Consider the following 10,755-nt stretch of genomic DNA (forward strand, 5'->3'; position numbering starts at 1 on the left):
CCAACCGCCCTAACCGGGATTCAAACTTACCCAGGAGGTGAACCCTGGGGTTCCACACCAATGACAGAGACACTGTCTCTGGGCCAAAGCGCCACTAATCACAACTAATCGTGATTAACCATGATGGTCATTAATCACGATTATTCTTGATTAACTGATTGTAAAAAAAACATTTGTTTCATAAACTTGTTTTTTAAAAAGACTTTTTAAAACACATGGTTGTTGAGCTGATATTTGAAGCTCCAGGTGCTTCACTGGAATTAAAACTTTTGGCGACAGTGTGTGTAAATCACGACACTGTATTAGAACAACGATTTATGCATCAACAAGTTTAACGCGGTTATTTTGACAGCCCTAGTTTTTATGCTCCGTAAAAAAATGTTAAGATACAAAATATTAAGAAGAAGTAAAAGGTTGTATGACCGCGCGTTTGACGTTTAAGCCTCTCTGTCAATGTCACAGGCTCTGGTTACAGCAGATCAGATGGTGCACAGACTGGGGCCCGGTGTCGGAGGGTTAGTGCAGTCGGTGGACCCCAACGACGAGCTGGTGCTCACTATCCAGAGGATACTGAGGGGGGAGATTCCAGATGTTGATTCTGAAGAGATCTGGAAAATTCTGGAGGAATCGCCCAACTCCAGTGCCCCAGCTGTTCCTGCCGAGACAAGGTCCAACAGCCAACCTCAGGCAGTGGACCCAGTGGGAAGTGGGCGACGCCCCCTGGGGGCAGCGTTACACAGCCTCCAGCAACCCGCTGCTGCTGAACAGGCTGCTCCGGCTTTGTGCCGACAACTGCCTCACAGTCACACTGTGGTGCTGTCGGGGGGGCAACAAAATGACCAGGCAGGTGATCACAGCCAAGGACAGGTAAGAGGGACAGCTGGAGCTGTAATTAAACCTGTCAATCCTTTGCCATGAGACATATCAGGGTTAACCTGTGGCCACTAGGGGAAAGTACAAATCTTTTGAATCTAAACCAGTGATTCCCAACCACTGTGTGGCAGCGTCTTTGTCATTTAGAAGACAGGTGTCAAAATGATTTTGGTTCACGGGCAGCTTACAACCTGATTAGATGTCAAGTGGGCCGCACCAGTACAACCATGACCTAACTAACTATGAATTATCCATGATTTTCCCCTTTGTTTTCATACGAAGACGTACAAGTCTATTTGATATTTACTATTATTTAGTCACATTTAATGAAATATAATTTTACAAACAATATCCTGAACATGAAGTGTTTGTGTATTTTTTTAATTTTCATTAAAAAAATTCAGCAATCGGGCCTGATTAAACACCCTAACAGGCCGGCTTTGGCCTGCGGGCCGCATGTTTGACACCACTGCTTTAGAGTCAATGTAAAACATACAATTATAACTTACAAAAGTAGACGTATTCTGAGTGGCTTCAACTAGGCTATATGTATATATGTGTATATATGTGTATATATATAAATAAATATATATGTACTGTAGTAACCAATGTTCTGTCGATGTTCAGGATCTGGCTCCATCAAGGCCAAGTGTGAGCAGACCAGGCAAGGGGTCGGAAGCATCAGCATCAGGAGCACCGCAGGAGCATCCTGAGGACGAGTTGGTGCTCATCACTCAGAAGATGTTCAGAGAAGACATGCCACATATCGACTTTGACGTGCTGCGACAACTTTTGGAGGAGTCCCCCAACCCTCTGCTCCCTCCTCCCGCCCCTGTTTTCGTCGGCCAACCTCGATCAGCACAGAGTGTCAGCAGCAGCTCCGCCTCACTGACTGCTGACACGCTGTTTGCGGCCGAACCAGCGACCCCTGCTGTATACCCAGTGCCACTGCACAATCCAACTTTAGCGATGGCAGAGGGCCATTACAATGAGCTGATGAGTGACGACAGCCAGAGCCAGGTGAGAAGGAAGAGAGAAAAAGTCATTGAAAAGTTTGTAAATTATTTAGCAGGTAGTTCTCAACATATGGTATGTGGTCCACTAGTGGTACAAGGTGCTACTTTGGGTCCTAGAATGACAGGGGATGGGGCATAAAGATGGAGCCTTCGTATGAACTAAAACAAATGACGCTTTAAAAGTCGGTCTGCGAAGGCTAAAACGCTGAAATTCTTTTAGCCTTTTCTACGCCATCTATTGGAGAAATACGGGCATTGCAGGGGAAAGGCAGAAACATAATGAAAATAGAAATAAATAACATAATTTGGACAAATTCGGTGGGCCAGATTAAAAAGCCAAATGGGCCGCATTTGGCCCCCGGGCCGTAGTTTGCCAACACTCTGCAGATGTGTCTCATGGCAGGACAAACGTTTTCGCTATAATAAGCAATAAACTTCAACAACCTCCACTTCAAATCCTGCTCACAGGACCATGTTGACAGCAGTGTGGGGACGGAGACGGACTCATCGGCAGAGACGTCAGAACAAGAGGACGAGTTGACGCTCATCACCCAGAGGATGTTGAGAGGAGAAATCCTGGACATCGATTCTGAGGAGATTCGTAATATCTTGGGGGAGTCACCTGACCCTCTCACTGCTGCGTCAGGGTTCAAAGTCCCAGCTCTGGGCGTGGGCTGCACCCCCATGACCGCTGCCCCTCACGGCTTCCAGCAACCAATGACTGTAGCTGGGGGACGGATGGCCCCCCCGCTGTGTCATCAACCACCGCACAGTCAAACTGTAGTGCTGTCGGGGGGGCACCAAAATGGCCACGGTGCCACTCACAGCCACAGACAGGTAGTGTACGAGTGTTTCGTTACTCATTTTGAACAGGAAACACAACAAATGTCCTATCGTGCTCTCCTCCTCTGTTGACAGTATCTGTCAAATCAATGTCCTGTGTACAACAGCCTGGGAGGAGCGGGTGGCAGCCTCAGCCCCGCAGTAAGACCCCCGCATCACAACACACTCACAGAGTCACGTTGCCAAGACCCCCGCATCACAACACACTCACACAGAGTCACGTTGCCCTACGACATTATTATTATTATCATTATTATTATTATTATTATTATTATTATTATTATTATTATTAGGAAATATTATCATTATCCAGCCAATTCATTGCAGTTTTCAGTGCGAGATGAAAAAGTTCATCTTTCACAGCGTCAGGGTTCAAATCCAGCCCGGTGCAGATTGTTGGTCATATTGTATCATATATTATTCAAAAAACGCTTCAAAGTAAAGAGTGAGAACATGAATTGAAAAATTTTTTTAAAAAAAGTTGTTTTTTTTAAAACCAACAGTGTCGACCCCTGGTGGCCAATTAACAGATAGAACGGTTGTAGATGCGGTACCAAAACCAAAGTGTATGTCCATGTACAGTGCACCGTCACAGATCATGAATAACTGCTACAGACTAACTTCTTCTTCTTCTTCTCCTCTTCCTCTCTACTCAGTACCTGCAAAATCAGAGTCAGCGTCTGGTTTTTACTCCTCTGGCGGCAGCAGGCAATGATGCATCTACCTCAGTAAGGACCTGGTCAATGATACACATACAGCATGGGGGTGTGAGGGGTGGGAGGGGGTGAGACAGTGAGAGAGGGAGAGAGAGAGAGGTAGAGTAACAGACAGAGACATTTGGACATGAGACAGTCTGTGAGGACCCCCCCCCTTCCATCTCCCCCTCCTGGACAGATGCCACCGTTTCTCATGCGTTACATGTTTTGACCGTCCTTTGTCTCTGTGTCCAGTTCATGTCATTGAAGCTGCCTCAGGGCGTCCTCAACATGCCCGCAGTCGGTGTAGTGTAAGTGACCGACGTCTCACAGGAAACGGCTGCAGCTCCAGAGCAGCTGTGGTCACTCTGAGGTCAACTTCTTCTCTGCTCTTTGTAGGAATGGAGAGGTGGTGTACGAAGTTCCCCCAGATGTAACTCTGAGTTACGTTAACCTTGGTCCCGCAGCACAGAACAGCGCCTTACCAAAGTAAGTCAACCTGAGGGGCTCGGGATCCACAGGGGACCACGTCAGAGCCTAGTGTATTGTAACTGGGTTCTTTTTCGTCCTGTGGTTCTGTGTCCCCACAGTAAGAAAAGACGTGAGTGTAAGGGCCTGGACGAGCAGCCGTACGTTAAGAAGCCTCCTAACGCCTTCATGCTGTTCATGAGAGAACACAGGGCGAAAGTTGCTGCTGAACACAGCGCAGCGGCCAATGCTGTCCTGGGGCTGATGGTAATGGTCTTTGTTCAAACGTCATCACAGTTTGACCAAAGATTTGTAGGTTTTCTGGGGTCATTGGCAACATCAACAACCTGCACCCACCAATATAGACCAGTGTTGATGTCTCTCTTTTATTATTATTATTATTATTGTTGTTATTGTTGTTGTCTAGCCTTGACTGTGACGCCTTTGGTTTTCTCTGTGCACTGACGCCGTGTTGACTGTGTCCACAGTGGAAATCTTTGTCCAAAGACGAGCAAAAGAAATACAGAGACGAGGCGGACCAGGAGAGGATAAAACACATTTTACAGTTTCCTCAGTGGTCGTGTAAAGACAACTATGTAAGTTCACTGCGCTTGACGACGGCTGCCATCACAGAAGGAGGTGTGGTCAGTGAAATACATACAAAAAATGATCTTTTTTTTTGTTTAGGGTAAAAAGAGAAGAAGAATCAGAAAGAAGTCTCCGAACATAACTCTGGGTACATTTATCAAATAGTACAAATATATACTTTGTGTTAAAATCCCAAGATGATTAATGATTCATCTTCTTTTTTTTCAGCAACACTTTCAGACCCTGATGTGACACAGACTGTGGTTCTGGAGACGTCTGCCTCTCAGGACTACAGTGACTGCGAATGATACATGTACGAAAAGTTGGGTTTGTTTTTACTTTTTCCAATGAATCAATGATCACTGAAAAAGTAAGACAATGTCCCCGCTCTGTTGATGTTGTCATCCAGAAACGTCAACAAGAACTACAAGAAGAAAAGACTGTGACGTAACTTCACAGATGCTAGCTGCTATAATACACCAAGTGCTGCAATATCAAAGGAACAATACTCCACTACTGCTTCTGCAACGTCTGTGACGTTGATGGACAGTCGTCATAAACTGGAAATATTAAAAAAAAAAGAAAGAAAAAAGAAAAAAAAAAGAAAGTAAGGAATTCTACTGACAACTGAAACTCAGAGGTCATTTATTTCAAAATTCATTATATCTGCAATTTCGTGTCATTTGTAGGTAATGAGTGCAATACGTTCAATTTGATTGAAAGACAGAAAATAGGAATAGAAACAGAAATAGGATCAATAAGGTGAAATACTTAGTACTGTAATATATAGGCCCAAAAGAGGAGGAGTAGAGAGTACTTCATTCTGGTGTACTTCCACTGTAGACTTAGTGAACTGGTTCAACTGACTGTGATTGGCTGTCGGGTCACGTGACAGACTCTCATATGAGTATAGGTGTGAATGGTTGTGTTGTTGTTGTGTGTCCACCCATGTCCAGGGTCCAACACTGATGTCATGGCTGGGATTGGCTCTTTAACACAATAGTCATTTAAAGATGAATGAATAAATGGCTTCCAACACACACCTGGGTGTGATTGTTCCCACCATCGTGTGCTGAACTACACTCGGCAACAACAACAACGTCATCAACCTGCGGCGATAGAGGCACGACAGAGACGATCAAAAGTGAACGACAATCTAAAAACAAATAATGGGAAAAATGTTCTGTATATATATATTTATACATATATATATTTATACACACGTATATATGTAAATATATGTATTATATGCATATATAAAATACATGCAATATACATGTGCGTGGGTGTTTATGGCATATATATGTATTTACATATATAGATATATATATAAACACCCATGCACATGTATATTGCATGTATTTATATATGCATATACTGCATATATATATATTTATATATATATATACACATTATACACGTATATACAGCCTAGTACGTAGTTTATATTTGTCATATTAATATATACACATTATACACGTATATACAGTCTAGTACGTAGTTTATATTACATATAAACATAGAATGTTTTTAATATGTCTTGACAAATATCTCTTGATCAAGTGATCTGAGATCGATTGGTCGAGACTACACGCCCTCTGGAAACAACAAAACCAGCAGATTATTGTCACATGGCTCTTAGAACGGTCTGTATTCACCAGAGGAGACGTGACATGAGGAGGTGTTACTACAGTTACAGACCGACGAACAAACAAACAAACAAACAAACAAAAGCACAGACACCATCAGGAAAATGTGTTTTTATTAATGCAGGTCAGACAGTTCACTGTACAGCAGACAGAGTTGGAGTTTCACCGCCTCACACGCGGTTCTCTCCCATGTAACAGGACTGCGGCACAACAACCGACTGAACTAACGTCTCCCCGCCATCACCGGAACTAACGTCTTATTAGGATTGATTAGAAATTGGCAGCTGTCTCTTGTAGCGAGAAAAATAATCAGTTAAAAAATAATAAAGTTCTGTGCTAAGACACACACACACACACACATACGCGCACACACACACATAAGGAGATGTCTTGAAATAGTGTTTAAAACGTCAATATTGTTTTAGTGCACATTGAATGTAGGGAGTCCCCTCGACTTGGCAACATTGGGCGTCAATGACACTGTGAATGTTACAGGAGACACAGCGGAATGTCCCGGAAACACGCGTGGAATTTAGTGATGACACAGTGATGTCACAGTGTCTGGGAATTTCCTTCTGGGAATGTAAATGAAAACGGATCATTGCTAAAAAAAAAAATGCACGAGAGATTTTTCTGAGACACAATCACCGATCAGACAATTTTGGCTCAGGCCACTAGGGGTCGTAGCAGTAGCGAGAATTCTATGGCACAGCAGCTGCTCCTCCACTTTTTTTGAACACATGGCTTTTCTGTCACCAGCTTCAGTCAATAACGCAAAAGGCAGCCAGGTGAAGACCAAAGCATTCTAACTTTAATACACACACACACACACACAGACAGACAAACACACACACATACACACAGACAAACAAACATGGGCCGAGTCCAAAAGCTGAGTCTGGTCAATAAAAACAAATTTAAAAAAATTAAGAAAAACTTTTCTGTTGTGTGTGAGATGATCAGATCATCCATGTCATAGTACAGTTGGTGAAGTAAAACTATGACTGTTTGACTCCAACAACAGTTCTCTACAAAGGATATCAGCAGGTGTAAAACTACACAGATTCTACCTTTAATCTGAGATAATAAAAAACAAACTGTGAAAAAAGAGGAAATACAAACCCAACAGAATAAAAAATGTTGAGAAAAAAACAAACAAAAAACAACTGGACGTTGTTACGTCAGCTTCTGGACTGCACCACGTCACACACACACACACACACTGTGCTTATGTCAACATCTGTAAAGACCACATTCATATTCCAAACAGTAGATAATAATAAAAAAAAAATTTAAGAAAATTTCCTTAAGGTTTTCTTCTTTTTCTCCTCTTAAAGAACTGTACAAGATTATTAAAAAGTCATTCATTACTTATACATATTTATATGACAACAGGGTTTAACGTTATATTACTATCAAGAAATACGTTTTGGATTCTTGTCTGGATGCAGTATTCCTTTTTCAGACAGCTGTGACTGTGGCTGAAGACTGTTCTTGGTCAGCAGTATGTCGTTACTCTTTAAATGTTACTGAGATGTATTTAAAACTAATTAAAGATCTAAAATCTAACTCCGCTTCAGCCATGTCTGACCACCAGATGGAGCTGTTGTGACGAAGGTTAAATTGATACACCACAGGACGACCAGCAGACTCATTTTTGTTCATTCAAATGTAAACATTAACAGAGAGCCGACTGAATGGTCCCAGCTCCTCTCACCTCCTTCTCTCACCTCCTTCTCTCACCTCCTTCTCTTTTTCCCCTCCATCCTGGCCACAAATCTGGGAAAAGGAATACTGCATCTTTCCTTTGCTTGTTTCCTCAGTTCGTCAGCTCTTCTCTGCCTCATGCAGCGGTGGAGGAGGTGCAGACCGGACCTAGGCAGGACCCTCCTTTGGAGACGACGGAGTCGTGAACGTGGAGCTGGAGGAGGAGGAGGAGGAGGAGGAGGCAGAGTTCTTCAGGGAGCCCAGAGTCTTGCTGAACCAGGAGTTCTTGGCTGCCTGGATCTCATTCATCAGGACTCCCCGCTGGTGCTCCAGCTCCTGCAGGGACAGGAGGAGACGATGACACTCTCTTCTTCAGTTCAACCATAATTTACAGTTGATATGTTTCTATGTTCACGGAAAATAATTACTGTCCGACCACAGTAGTAAATACTACACAACGACGGAGTGTTAGGGCTACATTGAGAATAATAAAATTAAATTACGAGAAAAAAACTAGTTAGTAGTTTTTGTTGCAGTAGTAGTAGGCAGTGTTAAATACAACTCAGAAAAAATATATTTTCTCCAAATGGACTCATTTTAAAGCATAAACATAGAAGTGAGAGTTTAACAGTGCTTCCCAACTATTAAAGCCTTCACAAAATAATTATCAAGAGCTCTGCAACATTGACCCGTTCCTTACGAGACACCACTGTGCACGTTCACCATGGTGACAGAGATTGTTCAGTCACATACCTCCGTTTCCTTCAGACGACGTCCGAAATCTGACCGTGAAGGACGGCTGCTCAACAGTGGACCACGTCCAGCTTCTCCCTCAGCTTCAGGAACGTGTCGTCGTTAGCGAACGGATAAGACGTTTTTTTCAGCTAATGAGCCACGGTGGCTAACGTGGAGCCTTTTTGACTGTGAGTCTCGGTACAGACGGTAACGTTCGTACATGGCTTCAGGACTTTACTTTGAAATGTGAACTTTAAAAACCTGCGGCGATGTTTAGTAAGGAAACAGTTCCTGTTGCATAACACCTGTAATATTATTTTGAGGATGGACACAGTCCAAAACATTTTCCCCCCCGTAGCTTTACAAACAAGCTGTGTTTGTAAACAACATCTCATTTTCTCACTTTCTTTTCCTTACTGACAGAGTCGTGTGGTGCTGCTCACCTGGATGCGACACTTGGCCTCCACCAGCTGCAGCTTGGTCTGAGCCAGCTCCAGCTCCAGGTGCCTCAGCTGCTCCGTCAGCCCGTCCTTCTCCTCGTCCAGAGGTTCGGAGGACGCCTTGTCTCCGGGTGAAGATGTCTGGAGGTTTCCGAGTGTGCTGAACAGGTCTTTACAGTGGTCACAGTTCATGACTTTACTCTGCAGGGAGTCAGAACGAAACTACATTAGATTACAGATAAAAAAAACCCCCAAACAAATAAATAACAAATAAAACAAGGTCATCTGACAGGTCGACAGGTCGTGACCTCACCCTGACTATGTCCAGCTCTTCTTTGGTCGCCGCCTGCTGTTTCTCCAGCCTGGTGCTGAGCTGGGAGCAGATCTGAAACACAGAGGAGGATCAAATAAAAAAAAACCCAAACACATCACATGTTTGAAGGAAAGTGTTCACTGATGAGGCGGGATCTGAACCTGTTTGTACTCGGCTATGATGGCTGTGGTTTTCTTGATCTCCATCTCTGCTTTCTCCAGCTCTCTCCTGAAGACTTCCTTCAGCTGAGAAGGTCACAAATACACAACAGAAACACACAGTCTGTAAATGTGATACAAACCTGTAAATCATCAATGAGTTTCTGCAGTTCTGGAGCTGCAGAAAACCAGCAGGAAGTAATAAAAGCCGTACTGTAGGGGGCAGCAAAGTGCAGTAATCATCAGCGACAACTGAAATTGAACTCCAGTGTTAGAGCGACTGTGGTTTCACGCTCATACTTTGCTAAGCATTTGAACTATTCTAATAATATAATGTTCTGTAATATGAACCAGAAACACATCGTATTTAAATTTAGATTTTTAAAAAAAATGTATTTTTTGTGCTGAGAGCGACTGTTACCTGAGCCGTCTCCTTCTCCTGCCGTCTCTTCTCCTCCTCAGTCTCCACCAGACGTTGTTTGGTGCTCAGCAGCTCTTTGTTCAAAACATCAGCCTTGTCTTCTGCCTGAAACACACAAACACACAACATCCCACTATTTAAAAATGTTGGTCAAATAGTTCACAGTCTGAATCAGTTACAGAATAAACATCTGTTACTGCAACTTGTGTCTGCTGATACTGATATACAGCTGATACTTTTATTTTCTACTTCAGCATGCCACTGGATGTCGCTGCTGAGACGATAGTGTCCCTGTTTATGGCCCGTCACACAAAGTTAAGTTCAGCATTTGATCTTAGGTATCGATCAATGTTTGATGCAGACATTTTGAACCATTTACAGTAGATACCAATCCCATAGATATTCCAAAAACACACACACTAGAAAGTGTCAGCGCCATCAGACTGTTGTACGATTGAACATCCTGACTTACCTGGTCAAGGTCGTTTCGAAGTGCGATCTTACTGGTGACCAGCTCGTGGGCCAAGTCATCGTTCTCCTGCTCCAGCCTCATACTGGCTTCTTGAAGACGACGGTTCTCCCTCTGCACACACAACAACACACACACACACACACACACTGTGTCATTGGAAAATGACAGAACAGAACAACAATCTTACTGTAAGGCAAGAGCATCATCCACTCTTCCACTGTGTGGCGCTTTTAAAAATTTAAGAAATGTAAGAAAGTAGCTTAACGTTATCACCGACACAAAACCGTCGACATCGTGGACGACTATTGTTGCTGCTGCAGATCATTAGTGATGTCCCATGACTGTGTGTGTGTGTGTGTGTGTGTGTGTGTGTGTTT

General features: G+C 43.3%; 2 protein-coding genes across 6 annotated transcripts in view; one reads left to right on the plus strand and one right to left on the minus strand.

Annotated features, from left to right (window-relative positions):
- Window positions 1-5,522, plus strand: part of LOC103394580 (uncharacterized) — an 8,546-nt gene extending 3,024 nt beyond the window's left edge. The window contains exons 3-14 of one of the 4 annotated variants that reach the window (XM_017042731.2): window positions 463-867; window positions 1,501-1,893; window positions 2,358-2,726; window positions 2,808-2,873; window positions 3,389-3,460; window positions 3,683-3,738; window positions 3,827-3,916; window positions 4,018-4,162; window positions 4,384-4,491; window positions 4,583-4,631; window positions 4,712-4,796; window positions 4,893-5,522. In XM_017042731.2, coding sequence (XP_016898220.1) covers window positions 463-867; window positions 1,501-1,893; window positions 2,358-2,726; window positions 2,808-2,873; window positions 3,389-3,460; window positions 3,683-3,738; window positions 3,827-3,916; window positions 4,018-4,162; window positions 4,384-4,491; window positions 4,583-4,631; window positions 4,712-4,791 — 1,833 coding nt within the window. In that variant the 3' untranslated portion in view covers window positions 4,792-4,796; window positions 4,893-5,522. Of the gene's footprint in view, window positions 1-462; window positions 868-1,500; window positions 1,894-2,357; window positions 2,727-2,807; window positions 2,874-3,388; window positions 3,461-3,682; window positions 3,739-3,826; window positions 3,917-4,017; window positions 4,163-4,383; window positions 4,492-4,582; window positions 4,632-4,711 lie in introns of all 4 variants that reach the window. The other 3 variants (XM_025052975.1, XR_003048880.1, XM_025052981.1) reach the window with 3 other exon arrangements.
- A 706-nt stretch (window positions 5,523-6,228) lies between these two features.
- Window positions 6,229-10,755, minus strand: part of rabgap1l (RAB GTPase activating protein 1-like) — a 68,255-nt gene continuing 63,728 nt past the window's right edge. For both annotated transcript variants that reach the window (XM_008331972.3, XM_025064098.1), the window contains 6 exons: window positions 10,379-10,489; window positions 9,907-10,011; window positions 9,489-9,572; window positions 9,328-9,399; window positions 9,018-9,215; window positions 6,229-8,175 (listed from right to left, as the gene is read on the minus strand). In XM_008331972.3, coding sequence (XP_008330194.1) covers window positions 8,008-8,175; window positions 9,018-9,215; window positions 9,328-9,399; window positions 9,489-9,572; window positions 9,907-10,011; window positions 10,379-10,489 — 738 coding nt within the window. In that variant the 3' untranslated portion in view covers window positions 6,229-8,007. The remainder of the gene's footprint in view (window positions 8,176-9,017; window positions 9,216-9,327; window positions 9,400-9,488; window positions 9,573-9,906; window positions 10,012-10,378; window positions 10,490-10,755) is intronic.

This window comes from Cynoglossus semilaevis, chromosome 2 (assembly GCF_000523025.1).
Source record: "Cynoglossus semilaevis isolate Cse_v1.0 chromosome 2, Cse_v1.0, whole genome shotgun sequence".
Taxonomy (NCBI): Eukaryota; Metazoa; Chordata; class Actinopteri; order Pleuronectiformes; family Cynoglossidae; genus Cynoglossus; species Cynoglossus semilaevis.